At 40.9% G+C, this 18,019-nt stretch overlaps 1 protein-coding gene across 1 annotated transcript in view; it reads right to left on the bottom strand.

Moving 5' to 3' along the window:
• Positions 1-18,019, bottom strand: part of TMEM131 (transmembrane protein 131) — a 178,161-nt gene that overhangs the window by 92,944 nt on the left and 67,198 nt on the right. Inside the window, exon 4 of the mRNA XM_052647523.1 lies at positions 7,279-7,347. Within this exon, the coding sequence (XP_052503483.1) occupies positions 7,279-7,347 (69 nt within the window). The remainder of the gene's footprint in view (positions 1-7,278; positions 7,348-18,019) is intronic.

Below are 18,019 nucleotides of genomic sequence, written 5' to 3' on the forward strand. Positions count from 1 at the left end.
GTATGAAATATAGGTTAAATAAAGATAAATAGTGTGTATCACGAATTTGAGTAAACTCTGGGAGACAGTGGAGGACAGAGGAGCCTGGCAGGTTACAGTCCCATGGGGTCACAAAGAGTCAGATACAACTTAGCAACTGACCAACAACAAATTCATCTTGATATCTGGTCTAGGAGGAGAACAGACATCAAAAGAAACAATTAGAACAATAACTAACGCTTTGACAGAAGTTAGGAGAGGATGTCAAGTATAATGAAGAATTCTACTCTAGTTTTGATGCCTGATTACAAATAGTTTTCACGCCCCACAATGTCCCTTCACCTTATGCCCCACATCTGGGTAAGCCTAGAGGAAAGCCTGTATAGTTTCTCTCTCGGATCTACTGAGAAATTCAGACCATGTAAATCTACCCAGCCTCACCCCCTAACCACAGGATTCAAGCCAGTCTCCTTTCTCAGCCATGTTTCAGACCTTGGGCGCCTGCCTCGCTCTCCCCAGAAAGTTTTACTGCATGTCAGTCGCTAAGTTGTATCCAACTCTTCACAACCCCTAGGATGGTAGTCTGTGAGGCTCCTCTGTCCATGGAGTTCCCTAGGCAGGATTACTAGAGTGGGTTGCCACTTCTTCCTCCAGGGGATCTTTCCAAACCAGGGATGGAACCCATGTCTTTTGCATTGGCAGGAGGATTCTTTACCACTGAGCTACCTGGTGAATTAGCCTGGACACTAAACCAGCTTTGGGGTGGGGATCCAACCCAGCTCAGTGGAGTGAACACAACAGCGCAGAAGCAGTGAGGGGGGCAGTGCCTACCTCTGCTAGGCAGGCTGGGGAAGGCATGCTTTAGAGAGGATGCCTTCAGAAGGTCATCAGCGGCTCGCCAGGCCAGGGAAGTTGTGATGGACTTCAGCTGGAGCTGCTGCCCACAGTGGACTACTCTTTCTCTGAGTGAAACCCTGATAATTACAGAGACACCCCCTGGAAGATACATCCACTACCAAACACTGTCCTTGTCTGAGAGGTAGGGTGGGTGGCTACTTCACCTGTGCCAGGGTGGTGACTGTTCTACTCTGAGATTTTTCAAACTAAAGTAAAAGAAGCTTTATTATTCCCTGATGGAGGGAGGCTACAAGAGGAGCAGTCAGTCGATTTGTTCCCGTCACTGTAGGAAAAGGATACGGGCGGTGAGACAGAAGCAGCCGACAGCAAGCAAGGGGAGATGAGAGGCAGGGAGAAGGGCCTGGGTATTGGATACCGTGCATCCTGTTGTTCCTAGATGCCACTGCGACTCTGAACTTTCTACAAATACATTACGGTCCTTGGAATTCCTTCTAGTATATCCTCATCTTTGCCTCAACTCGTTGCAGTTAGATTTCTACCACTTCAAACCAAACAACTACAGCACCGTAGCTGACCAAAACAGAGGAATTACGGCACTTGGTAATTAAGAACACCAATAATGAGTTTTCCTGGTGGCTCAGGTGGTAAAGAATATGCCTGCAGTGTGGAAGACCTGGGTTGGGAAGATCCCCTGGAGTAGGGCATGGCAACCCACTCCAGCGTCTTGCCTGGAGAACCCTCATGGACAGAGGAGCCTGGCAAGCTTGGTGCTATGGTTATGAAGAATGCCCTTATATGTGGAGACGTTTGCCAAAACCTACAGGAATGAAATACTATGTCTGCTACAAGTGATTTTTAAAAATCAATAAAAATATGAACAAAGGAAAGGTGTTAATTACAGAATTTAGTTTAAGAATATATTTGCTATCTGTTCTACTTTTCTGTTTGGTTGCATGAAACCATCTGTGAAAAATTCCCTTCCGAGAAAGGAGCCTCTTTAAGTATGTATAACACATGGAGCTTTCAAAGAGAGTTTGGCCCTTGCGTTCGCTAAGAGACTCCCAACAACAGCTGGATCTGTGACTGCCCTGCTTCCTTGGAATCCAGTCCAAGGCAACTGTCTCTTCCTGGGTACCTGCCCTTGTACACTGTGGGCCTGCTTAACCAGCTCCCGCAATTATATAAGTCAATTCCTCAAAAACTCTGCATACATAAACACATACAGTCATATACTCTCTCTCTCACACACACACACACACACACACACACACACACACACACACATAAAAATCTCTGACTGGATCTATTCCTCTGACTGAATCCTAATACACCTGTTCACACTTGCTCCCAACTCCTACTTATACTGATTCACTTCTGTGAGATCCACTTTATAAGATAAAAACAAACTCTGCTCAAGGCTCTCAGGTTGGACACAGAAAAGTCCAAATTAAGGATGGAATTTGTTTTTCATTTTGACTTCTGGCAGCAGCATATAAATGTGCTGCTTTGGGAAGCAGCCCAGTGTGGCTGTGCTGTCCCTAAGAGCGCACATGCGGCTTCACGCACTCTTCCTCACTGTTTGACCCAACGCTTGTCTGTCCTGGGGTTCATCTGTCTGTCGGCACATGTTCACCAGAGCATCAACAGCTGCTCTCAGCTCAGGACATTTCCAGTTCTCTGGGGTCAGCACCAGTCTCTTAAAGAAATCTCACATATTTCCTCTCTGGTTGTACATCAATTCACTGATTCCTATCAGTTCTCTTTGTGCATGACACTCAGTTATTCTCTAGAATAAATCTTAACTAAAAAGGTTTCACATTTTGCATATCTTTTCATCTCATAATTTTGGACTCTCTTCTGAAAGGCATGGCTGTGTTTAAAGCATTAGTTTCAGTACTGATTACAAAACAAAAAGTTCAAAACAATAAACGAATTTTTTAAATGCATACATCCAATTTGCTGTTAATGCAATTTTTAAAATGCATACATACTACAAAATAAAATTTGATGGAATCAAAAAAGGCATGGTATATTATGTTTAGAAAGCAGCTTATAAAATAGTTTATGTTCAGAAAATATTATTATATTTCTGTAACTCAATAAATAAATACAGATACACAGAAAAAGGACTTAAAGGATAAAAGTTCAGTGTTAATGTTTCCGAGTGGCTGGATTACTGGTAATTCTTTTCTTCCTTCTCTTAATAAGCGTTTTCTAAGTTTACTACAGTGAACATGTATGGCTAGCGCATCAGGCAAAACCCCAACAACTTCTGTAGTAGTGATTTAATACTCTGTGGTCTAGAACAGGAATTCACTGGCTCTTAAGGATCCAGATATGGACTTCGAGAGGGATGGCTATAAAACCCTTGAACGTGTATGTAAAATATTACTTTGTGTGTATGTAAGCATTGGGGAAAGGAAGGAAGAGGTTGCCACGGCTTTCATCCGTTCTTAAAAAAAAAAAGCAACACCATGATCCAAAAAGGGTTAAAACTAGTCTAGAATTTTGCTTGACTTTTTCTCAATTTCTTCTATTTGGAGGATGGTGCATTTTTTAAAGTGTTGAGTGACAGATAATTTGAAACAGGCATTATCAATTCCGATTCAGATATTTAGTATACCTGAACACTTCTTTATCTTAAAGGATTCGTGAAATTTTTAAAACTCCCTTTTAAAAAATGAAGTGAAAAACACTGGGTCTAACTTCTGAAACAATCTCTCTAGAATGCTTACTGCTAAGCTTTTCAAAGTAAGAAAACTCACTACATTAAATTTTAAGTTTTGCTACTGTCCATTGATCTCCTCTGACCCCAGGCTCATGGTATCATCATAAACATCAGCCCCTCTTCTGATTCACTCAGGATGAGAACAAACTTAAAGACAATTTTACTCATCATTGTTTTTAAAATAATGAACTTTCTTGCTGAAGATCAAAGTGCATGGCATGTTTCATTAAATATCTTGCATTTGACAGGAGACTGGATCACATTAGGAACCCTATGTTTTCTTGCCTCAACATTGTACCTCAACCTTTTTACAGGACAAGAACAAGAGTGATGTATTTCCTATCTGAACATTATGGTCTTTAAATCCAATACCGACAAGTCAGTTTTACTCTTCATATGACGACTATTTGCAAACACTGATTCCATCTAACAGTACAGAAGGAAGCATATAAACTTCTCTTTATCCCCTCCTAAACCCATGATCTTTGTAAGAATATAAACACCTGAGAAGATGGAGTTGCTAGCAGACAGCTCTTCTGCCAACTGCTCTATCATGGTTCTATACAAGTATGACTGATATATTCAAGTATTCTAGGTTTGAGATTGCAAAGAAATTATTTAAATTTAATGTCTTTACTAGTAGAAAATGGTTAACGACAACTCTGACAACATTAAAAAGAAATGACAGTTTTCATTTATTGACTCAATAGTTCTGCGTACAGTTCCTACTGCCTTTCCCTTTAAATTATTTTCTTCTCATAAATGCTGAAGAGGGTATAGAGGAAAGGGAGGCCACTTACACTGCTGGTGGAAATGTAAATTAGTATAGCTACTAGTAGGCTCCTTAAAAAACTAAAAATAGATCTACCATATGATCCAGCAAGTCCATTCCTGGGCATATATCCAGAGAAAACCATAATTCATAAAGATATTTGCACCGCAATGTTCACTGAAGCACTGTTTACAATATCCAAGACCTGGAAGCAACCTAAATGTCCATCAGCAGAGGAGTGGATAGAGAACATGTGGAACATATATACGTGGCATATCACTCGGTCATAAAAAAGCGAAACAATGCCATTTGGAGCAACATGGATGGACCTAGAGATTACAGATTGCCATACTGAGTGCAGTCTGAGAAAGACAAATTATCATATGGTATCCCTTATATGTGGAATCTGAAAAAAATGGTACAAATGAACTTATTCACAAAACAGAAACAGAGCAACAGATGTAGAAGAAAAATTTACAATCACCAGGGGGAAAAGAGGGGTTAGGATAAATTGGGAGATTGGGACTGAGGTATACACACTACTATATATAAAACAGATGATAAGGAATTAATAAGGACCTACTTTTTCACTCTCCTTTCACTCTTTTTCACTCAATATCAATAACCTCAGATATGCAGATGACACCACCCTTATGGCAGAAAGTGAAGAGGAGCTAAAAAGTCTCTTGATAAAAGTGAAAGATGATGCTGTGAAAGTGCTGCACTCAATATGCCAGCTAATTTGGAAAACTCAGCAGTGGCCACAGGACTGGAAAAGGGCAGTTTTCATTCCAATCCCAAAGAAAGGCAATGCCAAAGAATGCTCAAACTACTGCACAATTGCACTCATCTCACATGCTAGTAAAGTAATGCTCAAAATTCTCCAAGCCAGGCTTCAACAGTACACGAACCGTGAACTTCCATATGTTCAAGCTGGTTTTAGAAAACGTAGAGGAACCAGAGATCAAATTGCCAGCATATGTTGGATTATGGAAAAAGCAACAGAGTTCCAGAAAAACACTGATTTCTGCTTTATTGACTATGCCAAAGCCTTTGACTATGTGGATCACAAGAAACTGTGGAAAATTCTGAAAGAGATGGGAATACCAGACCACCTGATCTGCCTCTTGAGAAACCTGTTTGCAGGTCAGGAAGCAACAGTTAGAACTGGACATGGAACAACAGACTGGTTCCAAATAGGAAAAGGAGTATGTCAAGGCTGTATATTGTCACCCTGCTTATTTAACTTCTATGCAGAGTACATCATGAGAAACGCTGGACTGGAAGAAGCACAAGCTGGAATCAATTTTGCTGGGAGAAATATCAATAACCTCAGATATGCAGATGAAAGTGAAAGAGGAGAGTGAAAAAGTTGGCTTAAAGCTCAGCATTCAGAAAACGAAGATCATGGCATCCAGTCCCATCACTTCATGGCAAATAGATGGGGAAACAGTGAAAACAGTAGCTGACTTTATTTTGGGGGGCTCCAGAATCACTGCAGATGGTGACTGCAGCCATGAAATTAAAAGATGCTTACTCCTTGGAAGAAAAGTTATGACCAACCTAGATAGTATATTCAAAAGCAGAAATATTACTTTGCCAACTAAGGTCCGTTTAGTCAAGGCTATGGTTTTTCCTGTGGTCATGTATGGATGTGAGAGTTGGCCTATAAAGAAAGCTGAGCACCGAAGAATTGATGCTTTTGAACTGTGGTTCTGGAGAAGAGTCTAGAGAGTCCCTTGGATTGCAAGGAGATCCAACCAGTCCATCCTAAAGGAGACCAGTCCAGGGTGTTCATTGGAAGGGCTGATGTGGCAGCTGAAACTCCAGTACTTTGGCCATCTGATGTGAAGAGCTGACTCACTTGAAAAGACCCTGATGCTGGGAAAGATTGAAGGCAGGAGGAGAAGGGGACGACAGAGGATGAGATGGCTGGATGGCATCACCGACTCGATGGACATGGGTTTGGGTGGACTCTGGGAGTTGGTGATGGACAGGGAGGCCTGGCGTGCTGTGATTCATGGGGTTGGAAAGAGTCGGACACGACTGAGCGACTGAACTGAACGGAACTGTAGAGCACAGGGAACTCTACCCGATACTCTGTAATGGCCTAAAAGAGCCAAGAATCTAAAAAAGAAAGGATATATGTACATGTGTAACTGATTCACTTGGCTGTACACCTGAAACTAACACAACATTGTAAATCAATCTTACTCTAATAAAAATCATTAAAAAAAGAAAGGCAAACAAAAAAATTTAAGTTAAAAATAATCGTCGTCTTCTTTTACTTCTCCGAGTAGCATTACTCTAGTAGTTATATCATTTAACATGTTCTCTTTTCCTAACTGCTAAACTGAGTTGGAACCAAATATGGGTTGAAGACCTGTCTTCCCCTCAGGGTACCTGAGATGTGCAAAACCTGAGACCCAGAGGTAGAAGGTAAGCAGAACCATGTTTTGAACAGCTTTGGTTGAACCACAGCTTCCTTTAGGACCTGCTTTTGTTTGGCTTCCTGGGTTGGTGATAATATTATTTATTTGAAGACGTATAAAAGTTTGTACCTCAAAAGTATATGTATCAAACAAACTAATATATTCTTCTATATCCACAAGGAAAAAATGTTAAATAATAAAGATGGAAATTAAGTGCCAATCAGAAAGGTAACCCTAAGTTTAATGTTGCTTCTAAAGATAGGATCCTCTGAAACAGAGACTCCGAAGTGTAAATTTTTTTTGAACTTCAAAAGTTAGAGTATATGCTAGACTCATAATAGATCCTTCCCATGTTCAAACTGTATTCAAGGTTATTTACTTTCCTGATGACTTGAACATGTAACTTTATCATTCAAGATATCACAGGCAAAAGGCAAGACACATGCATGCATAAAATACATATAATGGTTTAATGGAAAACTGTGGTTAAAAAAAACCTTTGAACTTACTGTTCATGGAAATCCAGCATTGGTGGCTCAAATCGTATAGGTCTGCAGTTACCCCGGTACAGAGATATACTGTAAGTAAAAAGAAAACAGCGTTAAGAAGCAATTTTGCAAACTATGTATTTCCCCAAACCAAAGTCAGACACTTGAGTTTTCATGACAGAATATCTAGAAAAATGGAGTCTAATGTATTAGAAATATGTGCTTTTTATATTAGAATAAATAAATAAATGCTTTTAAGTATCTTTCCTATTCGAAGGTATATGGAAACAGAAAATACTCCAGTAGACTGCTAAAATTTATTTGGCTGATGTAACTGATAACTATATACCTTATATGTTCATTTGGATTTTCTGATAGAGGTACAATGAACAATAGTTAACACAACTAACTGTACCTGGAGGCAATATATATAGAAAAAACCCTGCAATCCCATTTTAACTAAAGTGGCAAAGAACTAAACAAAAATCAATTTGGGGACAGAAGTTTCTAGAAACTGAAATAAATCTTTAATCTGAGAGTTCAGGACATACTGATCTATGACATCTTGGCCTAAATATTTGAGTATCATTTCTAACTATTCCACTTGATATTAGAACTTCTCACTAAAACAGATCCCTGACTAGCAAACCTATTAGACATTACCACAACCAAATATTGATGCGAAGTATAAATGACTTTGGTGGGGGTGATCCAGGTACCTAAAGTTATCTGTTTACAAACTAAGAAAGTGAGAAAGTTGGCCACTAAAGTTTCTAAATAGTAGATTATCTTTCTGTTGCATTTTAAGAAATGATGGAAGGGCAAAACTTATTTTTGTGAGACTACGTTATTTCATTACCTCCATAATTCAGAAGAGCACAAGCTTCAAATGATAGAGCAATTTCATTTGGAAATACATTAGAAATTAACAAGGACATACAAAAAATGTAGAAAATCTAGCTTTAATTCAATTCAATAAAGATTAAATATTCTAAGTAGTGGAATAACTGAGCTTAAAGAAATAAGGTTAAAGATGTTTTCGGTCTCACCAAATAAGACCATTTCTCTGTGCTGCTTGATAATCTTCTACATGAGTTGAGCATTAAAGACGACAAACACAAGAAGGAAAAGATCAAATGTAAGATTATACTTTACTAGAGCACAAAAGCAAAGGAGAAAAGGAAAGATATAAGCATCTGAATGCAGAGTTCCAAAGAATAGCAAGGAGAGATAAGAAAGCCTTCTTCAGCGATCAATGCAAAGAAATAGAGGAAAACAACAGAATGGGAAAGACTAGAGATCTCTTCAAGAACATTAGAGATACCAAGGGAACATTTCATGCAAAGATGGGCTTGATAAAGGACAGAAATGGTCTGGACCTAACAGAAGCAGAAGATATTAAGAAGAGGTGGCAAGAATACATGGAAGAACTGTACAAAAAAGATCTTCACGACCCAGATAATCATGATGATATGATCACTAATCTAGAGCCAGACATCTTGGAATGTGAAGTCAAGTGGGCCTTGGAAAGCATCACAACAAACAAAGCTAGTGGAGGTGATGGAATTCCAGTGGAGCTGTTTCAAATCCTGAAAGATGACGCTGTGAAAGTGCTGCACTCAATATGCCAGCAAGTTTGGAAAACTCAGCAGTGGCCACAGGACTGGAAAAGGTCAGTTTTCATTCCAATTCCAAAGGAAGGCAATGCCAAAGAATGCTCAAACTACTGCACAATTGCACTCATCTCACATGCTAGTAAAGTAATGCTCAAAATTCTCCAAGCCAGACTTAAGCAATACGTAAACCGTGAACTCCCTGATGTTCAAGCTGGTTTTAGAAAAGGCAGAGGAACCAGAGATCAAATTGCCAACATCCGCTGGATTATGGAAAAAGCAAGAGAGTTTCAGAACAACATCGATTTCTGCTTTATTGACTATGCCAAAGCCTTTGACTATGTGGATCACAATAAACTGTGGAAAATTCTGAAAGAGATGGGAATATCAGACCACCTAACCTGCCTCTTGAGAAATCTGTATGCAGGTCAGGAAGCAGCAGTTAGAACTGGACATGGAACAACAGACTGGTTCCAAATAGGAAAAGGAGTACATCAAGGCTGTGTTTTGTCACCCTGCTTATTTAACTTATATACAGAGTACATCATGAGAAATGCTGGACTGGAAGAAGCACAAGCTGGAATCAAGATTGCTGGGAGAAATATCAATAACCTCAGATATGCAGATGACACCACCCTTATGGCACAAAGTGAAGAGGAGCTAAAAAGCCTCTTGATGAAAGTGAAAGAGGAGAGTGAAAAAGTTGGCTTAAAGCTCAACATTCAGAAAACGAAGATCATGGCATCCAGTCCCATCACTTCATGGGAAATAGATGGGGAAACACTGGAAACAGTGTCAGACTTTATTTTTGGGGGCTCCAAAATCACTGCAGATGGTGATTGCAGCCATGAAATTAAAAGACGCTTACTCCTTGGAAGAAAAGTTATGAGCAACCTAGATAGCATATTCAAAAGCAGAGACATTACTTTGCCGACTAAGGTCCGTCTAGTCAAGGCTATGGTTTTTCCTGTGGTCGTATATGGATGTGAGAGTTGGACTGTGAAGAAGGATGAGGGCCAAAGAATTGATGCGTTTGAACTGCGGTGTTGGAGAAGACTCTTGAGAGTCCCTTGGACTGCAAGGAGATCCAACCAGTCCATTCTGAAGGAGATCAGCCCTGGGATTTCTTTGGAAGGAATGATGCTAAAGCTGAAGCTCCAGTACCTTGGCCACCTCATGCGAAGAGTTGACTCATTGGAAAAGACTCTGATGCTGGGAGGGATTGGGGGCAGGAGGAGAAGGGGACGACAGAGGATGAGATGGCTGGATGGCATCACGGATTCGATGGACGTGAGTCTGAGTGAACTCCGGGAGATGGTGCTGGACAGGGAGGCCTGGTGTGCTGCGATTCATGGGGTCGCAAAGAGTCGGACACGACTGAGCGACTCAACTGAACTGAGCTGAACTGAGAGCACAAAACTAAAGACACTGGGACAATGAGAGCACAAATCCTCACAAGATAGTTGCCACCTTATAGCCAGAGGTACAAAATCTATTCCCTGTTGATTTCTGCCCTTCTTCGAAAACATATTGTAACAAGAATACTCTTCTGCTCCCTTAAAATAATGATACTGATCAGTTCACCAGTTTTAACAGTATGAACCTCAAACTTACGTAAATCTCCATCCAATCAAGAAAAAATTGCAATGTAAAAAGTAACTATGTGTAAGTCATTAATTCATATATATTAACACTGTTAGAAGCTAGAGATACAAAGGAGATTAAGAAATTTTTTTTTTCCTCTCACAGAACCGAGAACTGCAAGTGGAAATGTCTAAAGTGGTCAGGGAAGGGGGGCAGAAAAGTGCACAACCCATTCACTTGACACAAATAGCCTGAATGTCAGGGGCCGTCTAGTGTCTGGGGCTATGGGAACACGGCACAGAGCCTGTTCTCATGGCACTAACATCCCAGTAGGAAAAACAAAGGTGGAATCTATCACGTGATGATGCCCAACATATAAAGACAAATTGAACGCAGCAGGAAACAGAGACGGTCTCTCTGACGAGGGACATGCGTTGAGACCAGAGAGGTGAAGACCGGAGGAAGAAAGCAGGGGTGTCCTTGGAGTACTGAGGAACAGGGAGGCTGATGCGGCTGCAGTGCTGGAAGCAGGCGGAAGAGACCAGAATTGAGATCAGAGAGCTACAGAGGCCAGGTCTCATTGTAGGAATTTGGATTCTATTCTCAGTTTAACAATAAGCCTCTACCTGTTTGAAGCAAGGAAGTAACATGACCTTTAAATTAACACATTTAAAAGGTTAATTCCGGCTGCTGTGTGAAGAAGACTGCAGGAGCCCAAGAGGGAAGCCCTGCAGTTGTTCAGAGAAGTGGGGGACGGTCACTGTGGCCGAGGGTGACGGCAAGAGGTGGTGGTGGAAGCTGCAGATGTCATGCTGAGGGACTGACTGTGGAGAGTAAAGGAAAGGAGACAGGCATCAGGATGACTAAGATTCTGGCTGGAGACACTGGATCCTCAGCCATGACACGAGAGAGTGGGCTGGAAGCCGGGAAGGGCAGTGGGTAGGCATTCAGGAGTACTGTTTCAGACATTTACACTTATCTAGATGGATATGTCAAGTACGCAGATAGTAATAGACATACATGGTTACTGCTTTATACTAAAAAGTTACTGATTGAGGGAACTGATCTTAAATCTAGTCATTCTGGTGAGTCAATTCTAACAATCTACAGATTCTCTTAGACCTTCCCCTGCCATTGTATGTGGTGTTGCTAAAATGACCACTATCTTGGATTATCTCTATATACAAATCACCTGCAAGTAACAATTCTATTTCTTCCTTTTAAATCCTCGGACCTTGTTTTCCTTTGTTATGCCTCACGTGGACTAAGACCTACCATAAAATGTTCCAAAGAGGTGGTGTCCAGCAATTATTACTGTGACATTTATAGGATGCTCCCAGAATATGAGATAGAGGGAACAATATATAAAAGATGATTACCTCATAAATAAATGTGTATTTTCAAGACAACAGCAGATCTGTATCTAAGGAACAATTTAACAGTTGAGTGGGTACAACACAAATTGTCACAGGCATATAAACTTATTTTAACAAAACCAAAAATCCAACAACATAGCTGTTGTGTACCCACAGCTAATTGAAATGGTTGCTACTGTTTATTTAGAATGGCCATGACACTGTTGAGTGCTTTAAAAAGCAACTGTCTACGAATCTATAAGGTTGAAAAATAAACTGGAGAAGCGGTATGAAAAATGGTGCCCTTTGTCACTTCCAAAGAAACAGAATCTGAGACATTAAAAAAGTAAAACATGATCTTATGCTTTCTGCAGTGATTGCACTTGTTTTGGAAGCCTCAATAAAATTATTTATTTTCATGAAACTATTAACTGCTTATTTCGAGACAAGGAGATGAATAAGGGCTATTTCCTGACTTCAAGTGAGAGAACAACTGGAGAGATACAAGAAATCTATGTTTCTTGGTGAACTGTCAAGGTCAAAGTTAACCATACAGCTCAGTTCAGTCGCTCAGTCATGTCCGACTCTTTGCGACCTCATGGGCTGCAGCACGCCAGGCCTTTCTGTCCATCACCAACTCCTGGAGTTTACCCAAACTCGTGTCCATTGAGTCGGTGATCCCATCCAAACATCTCATCCTCTGTCGTCCACTTATGCTCCTGCCTTCAATCTTTCCCAGCATCAGGGTCTTTTCAAGTGAGTCAGCTCTTCGCATCAGGTGGTCAAAGTATTGGAGTTTCAGCTTCCACATCATTCCTTCCAATGAACATCCAGTACTGATCTCCTTTAGGATGGACTGGTTGGATCTCCTTGCAGTCCAAGGGACTCTCTAGACTCGTCTCCAACACCACAGTTCAAAAGCATCAATTCTTCAGCGCTCAGCTTTCTTCACAGTCCAACTCTCACATCCATACATGACCACAGGAAAAACCATAGCCTTGACTAGACGGACCTTTGTTGGCAAAGTAATGTCTCTGCTTTTGAATATGCTATCTAGGTTGGTCATAACTTTTCTTCCAAGGAATAAATGTCTTGTAATTTTATGGCTACAATCACCATCTGCAGTGATTCTGGAGCCCTAAAAAATAAAGTCAGCTACTGTTCCCACTGTTTCCCCATCTATTTGCCATGAAGTGATGGGACCAGATGTCATGATCTTAGTTTTCTGAATGTTGAGCTTTAAGCCAACTTCTTCACTCTCCTCTCTCACTTTCATCAAGAGGCTCTTTAGTTCTTCACTTTTTGACATAAGGGTGGTGTTATTTGCATATCTGAGGTTATTGATATTTCTCCCAGCAATCTTGATTCCAGCTTGTGTTTCTTCCAGTCCAGCATTTCTCATGATGTACTCTGCATAGAAGTTAAATAAGCAGGGTGACAATAGACAGCCTTGACATACTCCTTTTCCTATTTGGAACCAGTCTGTTGTTCCATGTCCAGTTCTAACTGTTGCTTCCTGACCTGCAAACAGATTTCTCAAGAGGCAGGTCAGGTGGTCTGGTATTCCCATCTCTTTCCACAGTTTATTGTGATCCACACAGTCAAAGGCTTTGGCATAGTCAATAAAGCAGAAATAGATGTTTTTCTGGAAACCTCTTGCTTTTTCCATGATCCAACATATGTTGACAATTTGATCTCTGGGTCCTCTGCCTTTTCTAAAACCAGCTTGAACATACGGAAGTTCACGGTTCGTGTACTGTTGAAGCCTGGCTTGGAGAATTTTGAGCATTACTTTACTAGCATGTGAGATGAGTGTAATTGTGTGGTAGTTTGAGCATTCTTTGGCATTGCTTTTCTTTGGGATTGGAATGAAAACTGACCTTTTCCAGTCCTGTGGCCACCGCTGAGTTTTCCAAGTTAGCTGGCATATTGAGTGCAGCACTTTCACAGCATCATCTTTAGGATCTGAAATAGCTGAAATGGAATTCTATCACCTCCACTAGCTTTGTTCATAATGATGCTTTCTAAGGCCCATTTGACTTCAAATTCCAGGATGTCTGGCTCTGGGTGAGTGATCACACCATTGTGATTATTTGCATACAAGACCTTCCTAAATAAAGCATACAGTACCTTCTGAGAGCTTTGGGAATGTGCATGAACTATGAAATTTAAAATGTTTTCCTAGGGGTAATTACTACCTAAACCAAGGGTACTCTTTCGCCCAGTATTTCTTAATGAATGATTTGTGGTCTACCTAAATCTTAATCATCTAGGATGCTTGTAGAAATGCAGATTCCAGGGCTCTACACCTCTGGACTATGATTGGTTACTTCTAGTATGGAGCCCAGAGAACATCTCTGGACCACAGAGGAAAAAAGAAAGAAAAACTCAAAAGCAAACAAAACCGCCAGTGTATTAGAACAGTAAGAGAAAAGGCTGCAATCTGCTCATATTGCCTCCTTATTGCCGGGCTGCGGCAGGGCTGCACTGAGAGGGCCCCTGTACCGCAGTTTCTCTAGGGCAGGGGAGAGCCCAAGGGAGACACTGACCTCCCCTAGTGCTGTGGGGAGATGAAAGGACATCCAGGGTTCTGAGGCCCAAAGAACCCCACACAGGTTGAACTTGAAAAGGCACATTATGATTAACTTGTCAAAAGTCAAAGAGAGAATCGTGGAAGCAGCAAAAGCAACACATCACATACAAGGCGCACACCCCACCACATACGGCTCCAGTAGCCCCTCAGCTGTGGCTTCATTTTCTGCAGTTTCAGTTACATGCATCCAACTGCGGTCTGAAAATACTAAATGAAAAATTCCAGAAATAAAGAATGCTTAAGTTTTAAACTGCACACCTCTCTGAGGAACATGATGCAACTTCGTGCTGCCTGGCTCTGCCCTGAGACATGACTCCCCTTTGTCCCTTGTACCCTTTTGTACATGTGACCCAGTGTCAGTATAGGAAAAAATGGAGTATATTCAGTGTTCGGTACCACCTGCAGGAACAGAGCAGTGTTTGAAATGTATGTCCCACAGATAAGGAGGGGCTACCGCTCAAGTGGCTTTCCCAAGAGAAATTTTGTAAGCAGAGAGACAATGGAATGACATATTCAAAATGTTGAAAGAAAATAACTATCAAACAACAATACAATACCCAGCAAAGCCATCATTCAGAAATGAAGGATAGACTTCACTGAACAAACAAAATTTGGGCAGGGGGAGTAGTTCAGTCTAGCCTCTTCTATTAAATATTTCTTTACTTTTTAAAATAAAGGTCATAAACAGACCAATTGAAAAAATTAAAATAAGGTCTGTAGATTAAATACTAGTATATTTAAATGTTAATTTCCTGATTTTACTGTTATTTACAAAATAATGCACATATTTATAAGAAATATATATTGAAGTTTTTAGGGGTAAAAGAGCATCATGTCTACGACTGAGTCTGAAAAGATTCAGAAAAATAATTACACATATACATATACAGAGAGAGACAGGGAAAGAGATGAGGAAAGACGTGGGGGAGAGGGAGATGATGAATGATCAAGCGCATGTGGTAAAATGTTACTAGGGGAATCAATCTAGGTCAGTAGCACAATTCTTTGTACTATTTTTGCATTTACTTTCTAAAGTTATTTCAAAACAAATCGTTAAAAAATTAAACTGAAAACTACACTACATGTCTTGTAGACAATATATGCTTAGATCTTTCCTTAATATAGTCTGACAATTAGTGTTGAAACCACTCAGAGTTATTGTAATATTTGATATGGTTGGGATTAGGTCTACCATCAAATTACTACAGTCTTCAAGATGTATGCCAAGTGGTACTATTTTTTGCATGTATGTCATTTCATGTACAGCTAAAAGCTCCAGAGCTATAAAATAAATGTTAAGTACACACCCAAATGAAATCTTGAGAAACAATTTAAGAACATTAACTTTTTCACAGAATTTAAAACAGATATTAGCAAGTTCTGGATCTGACTACAATCTTCTAGATGCTGATGGTTAACCGCAGGCAACCAAAATGGATGTAATTAGTATTAGTGAAAAGCAAACGATACAATTAAAGAGCCTCAACTATCCTATGGAAGGAATGATGCTAAAGCTGAAACTCCAGTACTTTGGCCACTTCATGCAAAGAGTTGACTCATTGGAAAAGACTCTGATGCTGGGAGGGATTGGGGGCAGGAGGAGAAGGGGACGACAGAGGATGAGATGGCTGGATGGCATCACTGACTCGATGGACGTGAGTCTGAGTGAACTCCGGGAGTTGGTGATGGACAGGGAGGCCTGGCGTGCTGCGATTCATGGGGTCGCAAAGAGTTGGACACGACTGAGCGTCTGAACTGAACTGAACCGTCCTAAATTTGAAACGTACTCCCTAGTCCAGTGTCTTTGGCTTTTATCCTAGAGACACCAGGAAACTTAAAGATCAGAAGACTCTGGCTCTTCTTGTGGACACTGCATATATACATACACACACACAGATACACACGTGTATTTCTTCCTACCTAACTGCACACAGTAACAATTCCAGCTGTTATAACAACACAATATAATAACATCAACACTGCGCCCAACACCAGACACCTGCACTAGCTCTTGATCTGTTGAAACGCTCTGCCCTAAGACTTCACCAGGTAAGCTGAAACATCACTTCAGAGAGACCCTCCTTATGGTCAAATCTGAAGAAGTAATAGAGTCTTGTCTATCCCAGACTTTTCTTGAGCTGACGTTTTGTTCATTTACTTGGTGGCTTACGGTTTTCCCCATTAGCACACAGGTTGTACCAGGGCAGGTGTCTTGACTATCTGGTCTATCCAGCTCTGTGGTAGTTTTAAAATATGATCACAGATTCTCTGATAGGCCTCTCTTCAAGTAGTAGGGGCTTAGTTCTGCTTTCCCTGGGGGTAACTTCCCATGAATGAAACATGGTGGAGGTGACTGTGTGTGATTTCCAGGACTCAGTTAGAAAAGACACCATGGCTTTCTCCTTGTGTTCTCTCTTTGATCTGCTCTAGCGTCATCAGCTGCTGTGACACATGGCACAGAGGTCCCCGTAGTAAAGAATGAAGGTCTCTTGCCAACAGCCAGCAAGGAACTGGGGCCCTTTGCTAATGTTTCGTGAGTGAGCCATCTTGGAGAGGACCCACTGGGCCTACATCTTCATATACCTGCAACTCCAAATGATGTCTCGGCTGAAATCACAGGAGAGACCCTCGTGAAGATCCCCAACTACTCAGCCAGAATTGTTCTCAAGTTTCTTATTCACAGAAAAAGAAAGGTAATAAATGTCTGCCACTTTAAGCTTCTAGGTTTGGAGGTAATTTATTACAAAGCAACAGACAACACACATAATGACTGAATCATCAATTCTTACTATAATGCCTGGTGTATGTAAAGATCCCAGTAAATGTTTGCTGAATGACTGAACAAATTTGCTGAATGAGCAACAAAACTGTGGGTGTTAACAAACACACACAGTTCAGTTCAGTCGCTCAGTTATGTCCGACTCTTTGCGACCCCATGGAATGCAGCACGCCAGGTCTCTCCGTCCATCACCAACTCCTGGAGTTTACCAAACTCATGTCCATTGAGTTGGTGATGCCATCCAACCATCTCATCCTTTGTTGTCCCCTTCTGCTCCTGCCTTCAATCTTTTCCAGCATCAGGGTCTTTTCAAATGAGTCAGTTCTTCACATCAGGTGGCAAAAGTATTGGAATTTTAGCTTCCACATCAGTCCTTCCAATGAATATTCAGGACTGATTTCCTTTATGATGGACTGGTTGGATCTCCTTGCAGTCCAAGGCACTCTCAAGCGTCTTCTCCAACACCACAGTTCAAAAGCATCAATTCTTTGGTGCTCAGCTTTCTTTATGGTCCAACTCTCACATCCATACATGACTACTGGAAAAATCATAGCTTTGACTAGATGGACCGTTGATGGCAAAGCAATGTCTCTGCTTTTGAATATGCTGTCTAAGTTGGTCATAACTTTTCTTCCAAGGAGCAAGCGTCTTTTAATTTCATGGCAGCAATCACCATCTGCAGTGATTCTGGAGACCAAAAACAAAGTCTGTCACTGTTTCCATTGTTTCACCATCTGTTTGCCATGAAGTGATGGGACCAGATGCCATGATCTTCGTTTGCTGAATGTTGAGCTTTAAGCCAACGTTTTCACTCTCCTCTTTCACTTTCATCAAGAGG

The sequence above is a fragment of the Budorcas taxicolor genome, chromosome 11, assembly GCF_023091745.1.
Source record: "Budorcas taxicolor isolate Tak-1 chromosome 11, Takin1.1, whole genome shotgun sequence".
In the NCBI taxonomy this organism is placed as follows: domain Eukaryota; kingdom Metazoa; phylum Chordata; class Mammalia; order Artiodactyla; family Bovidae; genus Budorcas; species Budorcas taxicolor.